General features: G+C 36.0%; 1 protein-coding gene across 1 annotated transcript in view; it reads right to left on the bottom strand.

Annotated features, from left to right (window-relative positions):
• Positions 1 to 319: 319 nt before the first annotated feature.
• VPS13C (vacuolar protein sorting 13 homolog C) overlaps positions 320 to 15,599 on the bottom strand; it is a 79,542-nt gene continuing 64,262 nt past the window's right edge. Inside the window, exons 75-83 of the mRNA XM_042876242.1 lie at positions 14,898 to 14,973; positions 14,075 to 14,238; positions 12,893 to 12,938; positions 11,015 to 11,138; positions 10,224 to 10,338; positions 4,656 to 4,747; positions 3,282 to 3,405; positions 2,896 to 2,979; positions 320 to 1,962 (exon numbers count right to left, since the gene is read on the bottom strand). Coding sequence (XP_042732176.1) covers positions 1,873 to 1,962; positions 2,896 to 2,979; positions 3,282 to 3,405; positions 4,656 to 4,747; positions 10,224 to 10,338; positions 11,015 to 11,138; positions 12,893 to 12,938; positions 14,075 to 14,238; positions 14,898 to 14,973 — 915 coding nt within the window. The 3' untranslated portion in view covers positions 320 to 1,872. The remainder of the gene's footprint in view (positions 1,963 to 2,895; positions 2,980 to 3,281; positions 3,406 to 4,655; positions 4,748 to 10,223; positions 10,339 to 11,014; positions 11,139 to 12,892; positions 12,939 to 14,074; positions 14,239 to 14,897; positions 14,974 to 15,599) is intronic.

Raw genomic sequence — 15,599 nt, 5'->3', positions numbered from 1 at the left:
CCCCATCCTGCATTCAAGGCCAGATCAGATGGGACTCTGGGCAGCCTGATCTAATAGGTTGCAACCCCACTGCAGGAAGGTTTGGAAATAGATGATCTTTAAGGTCCCTCCAAACCTAAGCCATTCTATGATACATATCTGAATCACTTCTTATATCCCAGACATCAAACTGAAGGAAACACAGGGCTCCAAGATAACTCTCATGCAGTGCACTGAAGCCCAGTATCTTTTTTTCCCATATGGTATCAGGGACAAGCAACAAACCAGCAACATATAATGCACTTCTGAAACAACATCATTAAAATCATAGCACAAAGGATTGCATGTAAAAATTTATTGCCTCCCTATATAATATCATTTAAACAAGGCTTGAAATACATACAACTTAAGTAGCTGATTTCATTAATGTTTGAGTATAGAAAATAGGTGTTACGACAGAATCAAAACGTGTCATGCTGCATTTCTCCCCATCTCATAGTAAACTGGATTAAACTATCTTAATTAGATTCAACTATCTTCAATTGGATCAACGCTCTTTAGCTTTCTGATTTTCATGAGATCATAGCTGTGAGCTCAGAACATATTTATAGAATCCACCAGCCCTTAAATATTATGAAAGGTCAAAAACCCAGGCCTAGCTCTCACAATTGCTCCACTTACAGAGTGATCTATGCAAGAATAGAGACATTTTTATTATGAGTTCCTATCTAGTACAAAATGATATAGTAATAAAGTAAAAAGAGAAAAAAAACAGATCGTTCATTGATTGATGGCTTTTAAGTGAAATATGATGGAAATAACACATTTTTAAGAGTAAGTACATAAGGGCACTTGAGCAAGAGCACTTAATAAACTAAATCCCCTTTGCTCATATAGTCCCTGACACAGACAGTTACCTTGTGTATGCCTTGTGTTAAGAACACAACTTGTCTCAATGATGTCTGTAGGATTATCCATCCCATTAAGAACTATGCTCTGAATATGCTTAAGTATCTTACTGAACTGTATTCTAAGAGTCCTTGAGAAACTGCAACAGAAAGTAATATGGAGAAGTGACTTAGATAGTACTCTTGCAGTGAAATAGCTTTACACTGAAATACTGAAAACAAATTACTTTGATTTATGCATTTGGCATACATAGTTTTCTAACAACTACACTGCTCCTCCTGGAGAAGTCTTTAATCAACAGTGGTATAATAAAAACATATACATTCTCATGACAGGTAAATAGTATTTTTCCATTTTTAAAGTGCAGATTTATATTTGCTATATAAATGACAACATTCTAAAGTAAATATTTCTGTGCAGCAGCAGTCTATTTCATCCATTACACACTCATTTTTATGTTCCTCCAGCACAGCACTTCCGGGAAAATAAACAGATTAAGTTATAGTAGCTAAATTGTTTATGCTTCTTTCTTTAACTGAATGTTACTAATTTTAAGTTTTTAACCAGTTTCAATTACTTTCTTATTACTTTAGTTTGCAAAGAGCACAATTACCACAATGTGCTTGTAAACCAGAACCTTAGAACATGAATTAGACAACCATTTATTTTAAAGAAGCTATATAAATAAAAAAAAAAAAAAAAGAAAGAAAAAAAAAGCAGAAAAGGACATTTCAGAGTAAGAAAACCTTTTATAACAAGTTGTAAATTTTGGATGCTTATTTTAGAGTAACAAAATCCTTAGTTTTGGCAAAACACATAGATTTTCAAAAGAAAGTGTTTATGACAATTAACATCAAAGGAAGACCTCAGTTTTTTTATCTGTAGTTTCAGCAAAATGTTTGTATGATGCTTCTAATCAATTTTAGTGATAAGATCGTATGTCGAAGTCAAACCCAACTGATCCTGTTATTATCAAGACAGCATTTATGGTTTCTTCAACCGCAGCGATGCCTGTTTCACCAGCTTTTGTTGTTTTCTTGTTGCCTGTGCTCCCTGAATGGCAACACAAACGCTCTGTAAAGAACACATTGAAAGAAGTCCAAGTTAGCCTGTAGTTTCTTTCTGTGAGATACTACCCAAAATGGCTAATCCAACATTCAAACCTATATATGCGAAGCATGGCTTGTTTGCATTGAGTACTGGAGTAGCTTGGATGGCCCACCTAGTTTTACGTAAGTAATGCCAGCATTCAGTGGAAGCTGAAGTGGTTGAAATGTTTGTCAGTGTGCTTTTGCTCACAATTTCATTAAGTCTAACTAATTTCTACCATGAATATGAAAAGAAAGTAATTTAAGCTCGGTGGACAGACAACAAGCATTAGTGTTGCTGAAGCATTTCAAGCATTTATAGACTGTTGGTAACTTACAGAAATTCAGAATTTGCTACAAAACTACATTAAGGCAGATAGTTACCCAGGTCAATTTTTCCATTGTTGAGGAATCATGGAATTGATACAAATTGTTAGCTTAGCCTGTGCAAGTCAGCTACAAGACCCAAGCACACGCTCAACAAAAACTCCCCCAAATCAGCCTCTCAAACATCAGAAAATAAATGGTAGAAAACCAGCAGAGCATGAGGAACAGGGAATAAGTAATTCTTTTCACATACAGGTACACTTTCTGGGTTAATTCAATTACCTTGAAATACTGAGAAGGGAGCATAATTCAGACATACAACTGACTACAATGAACGTAATTATTTGAATTATTTTCCTTTACTAAGTTATAACGTACAAAGTATAAAACGATGCAACTTCAACTTTATTCCTGCACACACCCTCAAATGTTTTGAACTGCCTTATCTCACTGTTTTCCTGGTCAAACTCATTTTTCAACAAGAAAACATAGTCAATAGTTCCTTGGAATGTGAACATTACTATTTTTTAGATGTTTGGAGTTTCAGCAAGTACAACAACAATAAAAGAAAACAGAAGAATGAAGAATATACCGCTGCTGTAGCTTCATCCTGAAACTGAATGGCCTTTTCACATTTATGACCTATGCTGTCCTTCCTTTGGAACATCCTTTGATCCTGTTGCAAAGGGGCACAAAAATATAGTTCAGGTGACTCATAAAACAAGAACGCAGAATCTGATACATAAATGGCTTGAGTGTCAGCTTCGGCTTAGACTTCAGTTCATTCTCTGTCCAACACATCCATACTTCCAAAAATATGAATTAATGTCTCCTATCACCAGAGCCAGGAGTTAAGAGTCATTAGATAAATTAAAAGCATCTTGGGAACTCTAAATAAGCAGTATTGAATAATAAATAATTTAAAATGAATTTTTAGAGAAGACAAAAATAAAACAACAAACCACACGATTTTCTTACCAAAACAGTTAGTTTTAAAACACTTCCTTCACAGGTGGGACCGTACACAATGTCTTCATATAAGTAATCCCACTCTGCTGTTAAATGACCTAAGATTTCCACTTCTCTTACATATATCACCCTCCTGTTCAGAAGGAAAAACACGTCAATACACAATTGCCACCAGAAATTACAGCTGTACGAGAAAACAAAATGGAAAACAGAAATGTTTCAGAATGCATTTTCTATGTGGATCAAAAGTATCCATTCAGTAGCAGTTCAACTGTATTTCCTTAATGTATACTCTAAGACCATTACTTTGTCCTTAAGACTCAGATGCTCTATGTTATCATATGGGATGCTCAGGCAAATTAATCAAAACCACCAGCCACTGGATAATAGAGAGAGATGACTTAATTTTAACCAGCTCCTCAATGCCAGCAGTCAGCCAGCTGAATACTGACTACACAGTGAAATAAGTATGTAATTAGACTGACAGATGATCCATTGCTACAGCTTGCATTTGTTTACTAGTTGCCCCTTCATCTCCTCAGATATCCAATGTCATCTAGCGCACAACAAAGAAAAAAAAAGTAGCAGTTTCAAACAGAATTAAGCTAGAAGCTTTAAGCATATATTGACCAACTGGATTGAGAACAGCAGTACATATTTTAACTAAAGCTGCAAATAAGAAAAAAAAAAAAACACAACCAAACCTAAACCATCTATCATAAAAATGTGTATCTATCTTAAAAATCTTGTTATGCTACAACATCAAGTGCACTGTTATAAAACAAATACAGGTTGGCTGTCTCCAAGAGTTTTGGTATGGATAAGCCTACCTCATACACCCAGGCAAAGGGCAAAAACTAGTAACGTCTAGGATGCAGAGATCATAACCCATGGGATCATCTTGTCTTAGCACAGTTACAAGGTTTTGAGCTCTCAAACCATCCAAGACAAGCAATATCTTACATTCTAAATACTGCCTGATGGATTTAATATTCATTTTAATTTGAACAAAAGAAAATCTGATTCAGAGTACTTTTTACTTAACAAGCTTGTAAACATGCATTATTAAAACACTGGTTTGACTGCAGACACTTCGCACAAGCTAGTTTCAAACATCAGAAACAGAAAAAAAGCATTTTCCCCCAACAGAATGAAATAGTCACTGACTTTAGAATTAAAATAGCTTCCTGAATTAGTAGGTAGTGTCAATATAACTGATCATGACCTCACATTTTGAATGAAAGAAAGAAAACAAATTACAAAATCAATAAGAAAACAAATAAGGAAAGCGCATGTGCAAAGAACAGCTATTATTTCAGACTTAGCCAGATGCCTGATGCCTAAATTGAAACAAGCTCATAAAAAGCCTTTGGAACTTAGTACCTATTGGTAACAATAAGGTTTGCCCTTCTGCCTTTTGGAAGCTCACAGTGGTATCGGTAATTCTCTTCTTCCAGCTTTCTTATGTGCAATTTCTGAAACAGAAAATGAAAACGTTTGGCCTGTAAAAACAGAAGTCAAAGCAATGTATTTAATTAATCTTTTCAAGAGGATTACCTTGTTGAACTGCTTCTTTCAAGACATTCTCTCACAGTGTTCCCAGTCCTGAAGCATCAGTGAAATATCTGATCCCTCCCACCGTTCAAAAGGGAGAACATGACACTATGGTGTTATTAGGCTACTTATTTACCTTGAATTTCCCTTTTGTGCTAATTATTGTTTAGCAATTCCTATTCTGCTACATCTGCAGACTAGATTCAAGAGTGAAAATCCTGTGACAGTACCTTTAAAGAATATAATGTTAGGCTTAGACCCGTAGAAATAACCAAATTACAAACACTCAGTGCTCCTCAAGGGTCAGCTTCTACAGCACTGGAAAAGCATGCATATTCAACATCCAAATACGGAAGGTATATGAAAGTGCAGATCAAACTACCCATCGCATTCCTGTTAGCTACAAATTAAATGACAAAGAGAGGTTTAGAAAAGCTTCAACTGAAGTGCTTTCTAACTATTTTTACGTTCCTCAATACTTTTTGATGAAGTATTTTTCTGATTTTCCATTCTTCGTGTCACTTAAGCGAAGAGTGATTTTTTCTACATTACATCACTAGCTCTACAATATTCAATCAACCCCAAAGAGCAGTACTGCAGAGTATCACAGTATATCTCAAAATCACCCACAATAAATTTTAGCTTAAAGACATCACATTTCAGAATGATACATCAATGAATTTGAAGGAAGTTTCAGTTTAATTCTGTTATTAGGGAATTCATCCGCTGTATTGCAGCAAATTTGAATTTAATTGATAAACTAGGAAGAGCACACTGGAAATGAAGGAGGGAAGAACAAGCCAGTTCAGTTTTGGTTACTCCCTGTAAATAAACAACCTCCTCAATTTCCATAGCTGATTCTACGACTTGACTCCATATTCATCTGTCTTTGGTCAAGCACACAGGCTAAAAGCTCAGTATATATCAAGTAACCACAAAGAAAGCCATCATCCCAGCCTACTTCAGAATTGAAACAAATCTCAAAGTTTACATTTTATTCTCATTTATTTAAAGCTTAACAAATGTCTTAAAGCATCATCGTACATTTGAAGAGATCCCAGGAAAACCCTTTAAAGATCCATGACAATAAATGTGCAGTCAGTGAAATCAATGGCATAGTGTTTTCCTGGAGTTGCTCCCAACAGATGTGATATTAATATATATATGTATTTTTTATTTTTTTTATTTTTTTGAACCAACCAAAAATATAGGGTCCCCATCTTCTATAATACATACCTATATAATCAATTTCTGGCCATCTTAGAACTTTGATATTGTAAAATAGACATGAAAGAGAAAAGCACGCCACAAAAGACTGCTCATGTCACTCTTTGCATTTCTTCAGAACGTACAAAGACAGCAGCAAATGACTAAAACCACATGAACTCACATTTTATACCCAAACCATAGCTGATTCAGTTATGTAAGTCTGAATATATAAAATTAAAAAACACGAAATTAAAAGCAAAACACATCACTACGCAAGACCACAATTCAGAAGTTGCAACTCATTCTGAATCTTTGTTGGATATGTAAAAAGTGAGACACACTGCACTTTTAAACAGACTGATTCATAAGCTTATTCCTCTGTTTAAACTCAAAACTTTAGTGAGAAAGTCTGGTTTCGTAACCCTAACTTCAAAAACTATCCTGGTATTATGTTTTGTATACTAAGACAAGAGCTTCCATGGAGCTCTCAGCCCAAGAGATGCAGTATTTGTCAGAGCTGTACCAACACTCCTGATACAAATTCAATGCATTACAGTGGTGCATTATGTAAAAAGGGGTTTGGGACACTTGATGCAAAATACACTGTGACCTGCATACACTGTTCAAATTCAGGCATCTTTATCAGAAGCTTTTATTTTGATGAGATCACTACAGTGCTTTTAAGAAGTTCAATTACAGTTATTTTGCATGGAAATGAAAGTAATGCATATATACACAGCAGAACTGAAACTCAACTAGATATATAATCTGCAGTTTTTCTTACTGTGAAACACTAGCATCACCTAATTATCCTCAAGTATTCTGTATTCTTAATAACGCTCCATGTGTTAACTAGGAAGCGAGGCAAAGTAGCACTGTAAACACGAATAAGAACACTTCACATCCTGCCAAACCTTTAAGTACTGGGTATAGATGGGAGTCTCCTCATCAGAACAGGCAGTAATGCCCACACATTAAAAGGCAACAACTAACAAAGCCTTGCATGAAGATAAAGCTCATGAGAAAACTCGCTTCTCAAGAAACAATTCTCCCAAAGTTGCTGTATTTTTTAGTTTGCTTCCTCCAACTGTACATAGATTGCACGTAACATATTCTTTACTACTAAGCCTCACTGCACGAGCTAGAGACATGCTCTGCAAGATACGGCTCTAACATTTAGGAACATCCACATTTTTATGTAAAACACCTTTTATCCAATCACTGGATATTTTTAAGGCATTCTTTCCTTAAGGTAATATGCCAAAGTTTCAACCTTGGATATACATATTTATTTTAAAAGAATATACATATTAGAGTAAATTAAAAAGGTCAAAGCAAGTGAACTAGAAAAGTATTTTGCACAGCTCCTCTGTAGAGGAATTAAGTCAGAGTAATAAGACTGCTAAGCTTTTCCCATGGAAAAGTGAACAAGTTAATGACATAAGGTGCATAGTAGTGTGGCTGGAAAAGAAAGCATATTGAAACATGAGGTTTTCAAATCAACCAAGGAAAGTCACTTATATTTTGATGCAAACAATGAACTCTGTAAATGGATCTGAGCTGTGCCATTAACTATGAGGGCTAAAGCAACAGGCAAGAAGCAGAGCTTTCTCAAATTAATTTGAGTTAGTTACTCAATTTAATAAGGTACAAGTCAGTGGCAGAATCAGGGATGATACAATCAAGGCAAGATACAGAAGTATTTGGTGGAGGTAAGAATGGAATTTGAAATAATTTCAACTGCATAGGCAGGAGAATAATTTCTGGGTCAATGTTTTTGTATGGCAGATAGAAAGCATCAAGAAGCCAGGCATGCAAGAGAATATAGGAATTAAGAATCCAAAACACATTTACATAATACAGTTTTCCAATTCTGAATAAATTTTATTCTTCAGCTACTTACAGAGGGAAGGGGGGAAATACAGTTAATGAGATGATGATAAGGAGAAAATCCTGGTTGAACTACTTGTGATCTTGGGGCAGAACTGGAACCAAAAATAAACTGAACATAAACTTATGGCAAATAAATTTGTCTGTATAAACTGACCTTCCGAATTGCTTTCCCTGCTGAAGTATCTTATTTCCTGTAAGACACTGCCCATCTTGCTTGGAATTTACACTAAGATACATAACTTTCCCAATGCTAGCCTCTAGCAAAGACATCAAAGCCAGTTTAAAATATGTATGTAAATAAACTAAAAGCTGTGTTCAATTAATTGGCTTCCAAAAGGAAGAGACTATCTAGAGGACTATGCACAGGCTTCATGCTTGTTTAGTACACAATTCTGATCAAAACAATTTAGTCCTAAGAAAGATACAAATATTAGATGCGCAAGAAATGCAAAACATGTAGTTTTCAGTGCTAATTACGCTACATTCTCCTTTCTGACAGATGGAGCAATTGTGAAACCAGTGAGAAAGCACAACATTACTGAAAAATATCTTCAGCACGATCTAAAAATAAAAATAGTTTAAAAAAAATCATTGTATGAAAAAAAATCTGTTTTGCATCATACATAATAATGATAAGTTTTCTAAAATAGCTAAAATTAAAAAACTCTATTACATTTCCTTTCTTTAATCAACTTAAATGAAAAATGTTGACTATTGAACTGTAAACTCTAGAAAGGTATTAGCAGCAGAGATGCATCTGCTTGAAGTTTTATTCATTTATTACAAGAAAGTACTTTGCTCCTAAGACAACTTGTTCAGCTTTGTTAATTTACAGTGTTGCATTAGAAATGAAATTTATGGCATCTCTTGCTGTAGAAATAAATTTAATTATCAATTCACGTTAACAGTTGACACTTAATTACGTTAAACAGAGAGGAGCCAGAAGATTCTGTGAATGAAACCAGAGTCAATAAGCTGGCTATAATATTTCTAATTGATAGAATTGATGGAGTAGTAGTAGTAGAAAAGGCACAGGGGTTTTCAAACATGGAAGCGGTTGGCCTATAGCATATTACAGAAACCAGAAAGACACAGCTTTCTTGAAGTTTTTACGGAAACAGTATTTCCCTACAATTATGAAATAAGCAAATGTTTTCACAGAATAATTTTCTCTTCAATGCTATTTTAAATCTTGTGCTCGTGTTTACTCCCTTCATCCATAGCCCTAGCTCTATGAGAATGGTAATATTAACAACCAAGTGTACTCAGCATCTATGCTACCATGATTATTTTTTTTCTACTCAGGTGCCCTCAGTAGCTGCCATTCATAAGGAGGTAAGCAGTCTCAGAAAAACAGACATAAAAGAAAAAAGCGCTCCCTTTTCTCTCATCTTTCTCGCTTAGCTAGTCTTACCTTATTCAAGTTCATTTTAGTTTGGTTTCTTAGCATGGACAACATGAAACACTATCTACTACAAAGAGAAGACACGAAAAGTGGGGAGAGGACATGTTAAATGCAATCATGCCCTTAACCTAAAATAAATGAGGTTCATAAAAGATCACAAAGGAAATCAAGAAGAAAAATGGAAAACGTTTACTCCTTTATTCCAGTTCTTGCTGCGTATGCCAGGAGAGAAAGAGAAAGAAGAAAAGCATTAGAAATAGGCTAGGAAATAAGGACTAGTACTGAACATTAAGAAGGAAGTACTAACAGCAACTTCTACTTTTCAAATGTCCATCAGGAAATTTACTTTACTCTAATTTTTAGCAAAAAAAAGAAAAAAAAAATTTTTAATTTAAGGAAGTTGAAATACACTTCAACTAGACTATTTAGAGCTTGAAAACAACTGTTACTAATTCCCTGTACGTTAGCCACATCCACATGTAAAAGCAGCCCAGATGTTCACAGAATGCTTGTAGTTACAACACACCAACATTAAGAATAATAAATACCAAAAGGTGGTATTCTCAGACTTCATAGTTTTCTCCATTGCTAATACAACCAGGAATCAGTAATTGTATCAAACAGAAAATAAATTAAGCAATTCAAGCTCTATTCACCCTATGTAAGAGTTGCTTTCATTGTGAAGATTACTTAGTAGCAGTAAGTTCTGTTTTATCAGCAAAGCATTTCATATGAGTGCCAAAACTTTTTCTCTTCAAACTATTCTTAATCCTATCTCCCTTCAGAGCAATGCTTTTGTTTGCGTTTTTTTTTCTCCAGAATTTCTATCATCCTTTAAAGAATCCTGTGGGTCAGAAAAATTAGAATTGCATTTACAATGTAAGTCATACCTCAAATAAATCATAACCCTCAGCTTCCACCCTATCGTATGGCCGGATGATGCCATCTTCATGAATGAAACGTGGAGGGCGGAGATTAGGTACTTCTTCTGTTGATTCTGCCACCCTGTTAGAGATGATGGAACAGCATTCTCATTAGCTCATTACACATTTGAGTTTCACCAACTTATGCCTAATACTTATCCTATTTACTACATCACTTAAACTTTACAATTGTCCTAAAGGTGTAAATAATGAAGATACAATGCTAGTAATACATTAAAAAAAAAAAAACATTAGAAAACTAGCAAACTACAACATAATTTAGAAAAGCTTACTCCCATGCTCTAGCAAGCATTAAGAATTCAAATTGATTAACATTTTCATAAGCTTTCCTTAGAACACACAAAACCCCATTGCTGAGTTTCAAACTGGTAACGGTCAATTTTTACAGCAAGTTAAATGTCATTTAAACATTCGCATTCAGCAGTATATAAATATACCACAGAAGGTAAATTTAAATAAGATCCTTTAATTACTTTTTTATAAGGGAAGCAACTGAAATGAGAACGAGCTAGTTATTGTCTGTGTGACCTGCAACATTGCAGGACAAATTCTAAAGGAACAATTTCCTGAGATCAACATAACACAAATTCATTAGAGACTGCTAGGTGTCTCTTGGTCCTATAAATCCTACTGAATATTGTACGTAACACAAATGATTTAGTGTCACTACTGGATCATTTCACTACGTGGCATGCAACGTACAGAGACTGTGTGAAAACATCCTCTTGACTTCTTACCTTTGAATTCCCTGGAAGGTACTGCTTGCCATATCTACAATGCCACCTGTTGGGCGGGCAACCACTCCTACAAGTCCCTTTCCGATTCCTTTAAAGAATCCAGCTGCACCTTCTTTTTTAGCCCCTTCAGAAGAAAGAGGGGAAAAAAACAATAGCTTCAACGATCTGACAGAAGATAGTAGCACAGAATTAAACCACTATAGCTCCAAACATCATTGCGTAACTAGAGCCCACAGGAACTGATTATGTACCATCCAGTTACTACAGAGCTCTCCATACAAGTCACAGATTGCCCATTCAGTAACGTAGTTGTTCATTTAAAGCTTTAACTGCCTTCAAAGCTAACACAAACAAGGTCAGTAAGGACCCATAGGCCAGGTCCACCTTCTGGCTGCACAGAGAACTACCCCAAACCCAAACCTTACTTCTAAGAGCAGCGTCTAAGTCCTCCTTGAGTTCCAGCAGCTCAGGCCCATGCCCACTGCCTGCAACAGCTCATTCCATGCCCCACCATCTACTGAAAAACCTTTCCCTAGCCCCCAGCTGTCCCTCTCCTGACACAGCTCCACCCCGCTCCCTTGGGCCCATTTGCTGTCACAGATCAGAGCTCAGTGCTGCCCTCCACTCCCTGTGAGGAGCTGCAGCCACCATAAGCTTCCCCTCAGCCGGCTCTGCACTGAACAATTTATAACATTTAGAACAATTTAGAACATTTATAAAAATATCAAAGAGAACTGACCCTAAAATGAAGCCCTGTGGAATCCCAGTGGTCTCCAGTCTAATGTAACTTCATTTATTCTAACTCTTTGAGCCCAACAAATCAGCCAAACTAGATTCTGCTCCTCACATATTCAGTCAAGTCTTCAAGCTAATATATCAGTCTTTGTAAGTCAGTAACAACAAAATAATCGGAATTGTCTAAGCTGCATATACACAGTGGAGTTAATCATTTCTCTAAACTCCATGCTTATGGTGATACCTAAAATAGAAGAACCAGGTGAATGTTCAGAAAGCATATCTGTGCACCCACTGCTGAAAGGAATACTACAGCTCAAATTATCTGCCAACCATGTATAAGAGACAGGTGATACACAGCACAATAATAATTAACTTGCAATATTTAAATCACTTGGATGTGAACTTTAATGTAAAATATATCTTTCTTAGATGTTCAGCATCATCTATATTGTGGCAGATTTACTACGTTTCATGAAGTGACAGCCTTCATGCAAACTGCTCTCAGGAACTAAATCAGATTCATTTATTAAGATTTCCCCAATATTTGAAGTCCCCCCAAAATTAAAATGCATGACCTCTGTCATCTCCAATAAACATATTATTTTAAGTATTCATTGCTTTTGCAGTATCAAGTATCTATTAACTCAACACGTGATATGAACATGCCACAAGTAGTGTAAGATATAAAATGTCAGAATCTCAGGACAGAATCATAGAACCGTCTAGCTTGGAAAAGACCTTCAAGGTTAAGTTCAACCATCAACTTGACTTACTAAGTCCAATCACTGAAGCTATGCCCTTTAAAGCTTTTTCAACTGGTGTTTAAGTTATTGGTTTTTTTTTATAGAATCATTGTTAGTATTTTTATTCTAGCTTTAAATGACAATCTGGTTACTACAGCAAGCCTAACATAATACATTGCAAAGACAATTCCTCCCTATTTCATACAAAAGCAAAAACAGTTGTAGATGTATCACAGTAAAAGACTGCAGAAGGTTGCATTTGAACTAGAAATATAAAAATTATCTTCTTACACTTTAGCATCATGATAAAAATTTCTTAAAATTAAAAAGTCTATATTTAATATTAATCTTAATAATAAAAAATCTTTAAGTGGTGCAGTGCAGGCTTAGAACTTACCTTCCACAGGTTTCGTAATTATTCCTGTCACACCCCCAACAACACCCTAGAACAAAGAAAACAATTAAGTCCCTATTTAGAAGCTAGAATGCTGTTGTCCAGCTACACAAACAGAATCTCACCTTCAATTTTAGAAGGTGATAATGAAGTTCAATATCAATATATTATTTTTGCTCTAAAATAGAAGCTAAAAGAGGGAAATGGCTCCAATAACATTTATTTGCCTACAAAGACACAGAAATCCTTTGCATAGCAGTCTGTCAGAATAATTAAGAAAGCTTCTTTCTAACAAAGCTCTTCAGAAAGCTGTCAGAATTTTCAATCATGAGTGAGTAGTACCAAATATCTAGGGTAACATCAAATAACTGAGAAGGATTTTAAAGTTGAAGCACTGAATGACATTAAGGTTTAAAAAAATATATATATATATCCATGGTAACTTCTAAACTTTCAGCAAACGCAATCAGAAATTGACACAATGCTTATTACTCATAATTCTTCAGAAATAAGTTGATGAATTGGAATGGCAAGTCACAGAATTTATTGAAATCTTATTTACTTTCGTCTAACAGAAATCCCTCAGAAATTGTTTACATGGGTTCTTTACACTTAGCAGGAAACAGGCACATTTTTTCTTTAACCAGAAAATGTTTCCTGACTTCACATAATAAAGAACAGATGACACTTCAGCAGTTTCTATTCCAGAAAAATCTCTCCCACCTAGCATGATACTCACTTTCATACACATTCAACTTGATTTAGAAGAATGTGCAAGTAAATGAAAAAACTCGAGTTTTTGTATGACTTCAGCACATAGAATGCCATTTCTATATAGAACAAGTCCAGAGTTCAAATTCACAGCCAAACTGCTTTAATGACAGAATTAACTGGAAGAAAATATAAAGGGCCCAGCTACTTCAGAGGAAAAACTCGTATTATTTCTTACGATTTCCCTTTTTAAGATCTTATCTTCATTTCCTTGTGCTGGCCAAAAGAACATAACCTCAAACACCAAAGCTAACAAATGATATTGAGTCTACTATAACCTGTTTTTGACTTCCTGTTTTTGTCTTCTGTTGAGTTCACGTTTAATATAAAGCCAAAGACGACATGATAAGGATTATATGCATGGAGGTACATATTAAGAGCTGACGCATCATACACTCAGCTTCCAATTCATACCCGTAAAAAGCCTTTTCCTCCCTTAGCCAGGCTGCCGCTGAAGTCTCTTGGCTGACGACCCATTTCCTCTCTGCGTTTTTGCTGATATTCCTTATCCATAGTAATGGCTGCTAAACCTTTCCCAACAGAACCAGTGATCCTAGACACCACCCCTGCAGCACCACCTAATGGAACAGAAAGTAAAAGCTATTTTTCTTTCACAAATTAATAGTACAAAATACAGTAAGACAGAGGTATCTCCCATATTGAATTTAGGCATTACTAATATACAGAAGCTGACTATCACATTGAGTATGAGAAGAAATTGGTCTGAAATCTGTTAGTTTAGTATAACTCTTACATCAGCTCTCCATGTCTCACATATCATACTGAATGGAAATTGACTTTCTCTATGAACTGTAAAACAGCTGAATAAACATCTAAGGTATATGTAACAAAAACTTAGGAAAAGTACAGTTCTCAGGCATTTCCAGATATTTTGGAATCATTAGAATCACTTCATTCAGCCTCACTTTCTTTATTCATCTGTAACATGTTACAAATTCAGTTGCACACACAATTTTTCTGTTTGCTTTCCTGTTCTGCGAAACAGATTTAGATGCTCTCAAGTTAGGTATGAATGGTCTGTAAGGTGAAGACTGGCTGTACTGATGTACCACTGTACATTTATTGTACCACTGCACATTTATTATAACTCCTGTTTTGAAAATATCTATGGGATATTTCTTTTATGTAACTTCTCTCTGAAATAAGGAAAAGAATGCAAAACATGTAATCCATGTGTTAATCTATTTTATCAAATCAGTAGCAATAGGATACACACCCACTGTATGTCCAAGAAGACTTCTAACACCAATTACAAAGCCCTCAGCAAATTCTTCAGGTCCTTGAACAGCACCCTGAAAATGAAGTCTATTACCATTAGAAGAAAACTTACACATGCATTTCAGGAAAGTTCTAGGAATTCCTTTTCATCAGCAAGATTGATCCTCCCCCTCTACTCTGCCCTGGTAAGACCTCATCTGGAGCACTGCATCCAGTTCTGGGCTCCCCAGTACAGAAAAGACAGGGATCTGTTGGAAAGAGTCCAGCGGAGGGCCACGAAGATGGTGAAGGGCCTGGAGCATCTCTGCTATGAACAAAGGCTGAGTGAACTGGGTCTGTTCAGCCTTGAGAAAAGGAGACTGAGAGGGGACCTGATCCAGGTCTATAAATATCTAAGGTGTGGGGGGCAGAATGGCGAGGCCGGACTCTTTTCAGTGGTGAGTGGAGACAGGACAAGGGGAAACGGCTGGAAACTGCAGCATAGGAAGTTCTGCACAAATGTGCACAAGAACTTCTTTACAGTGAGGTGACGGAGCACTGGAACAGGCTGCCCAGGGAGGTGGTGGAGTCTCCTGCTCTGGAGATGTTCAAGACCTGCCTGGATGCCGACCTGTGTGACCTGCTGTAGGGAACCTGCTTTGGCAGGGGGTTGGACTCGATGATCTCTGGAGGTCCCTTCCAACCCCTACAATTCTGTGAT

The sequence above is a fragment of the Lagopus leucura genome, unplaced genomic scaffold, assembly GCF_019238085.1.
Source record: "Lagopus leucura isolate 7727_CA_CO unplaced genomic scaffold, USGS_WTPT01 Super-Scaffold_100015, whole genome shotgun sequence".
NCBI lineage: Eukaryota > Metazoa > Chordata > Aves > Galliformes > Phasianidae > Lagopus > Lagopus leucura.
This window is presented reverse-complemented; position numbering and strand designations above follow the sequence as displayed.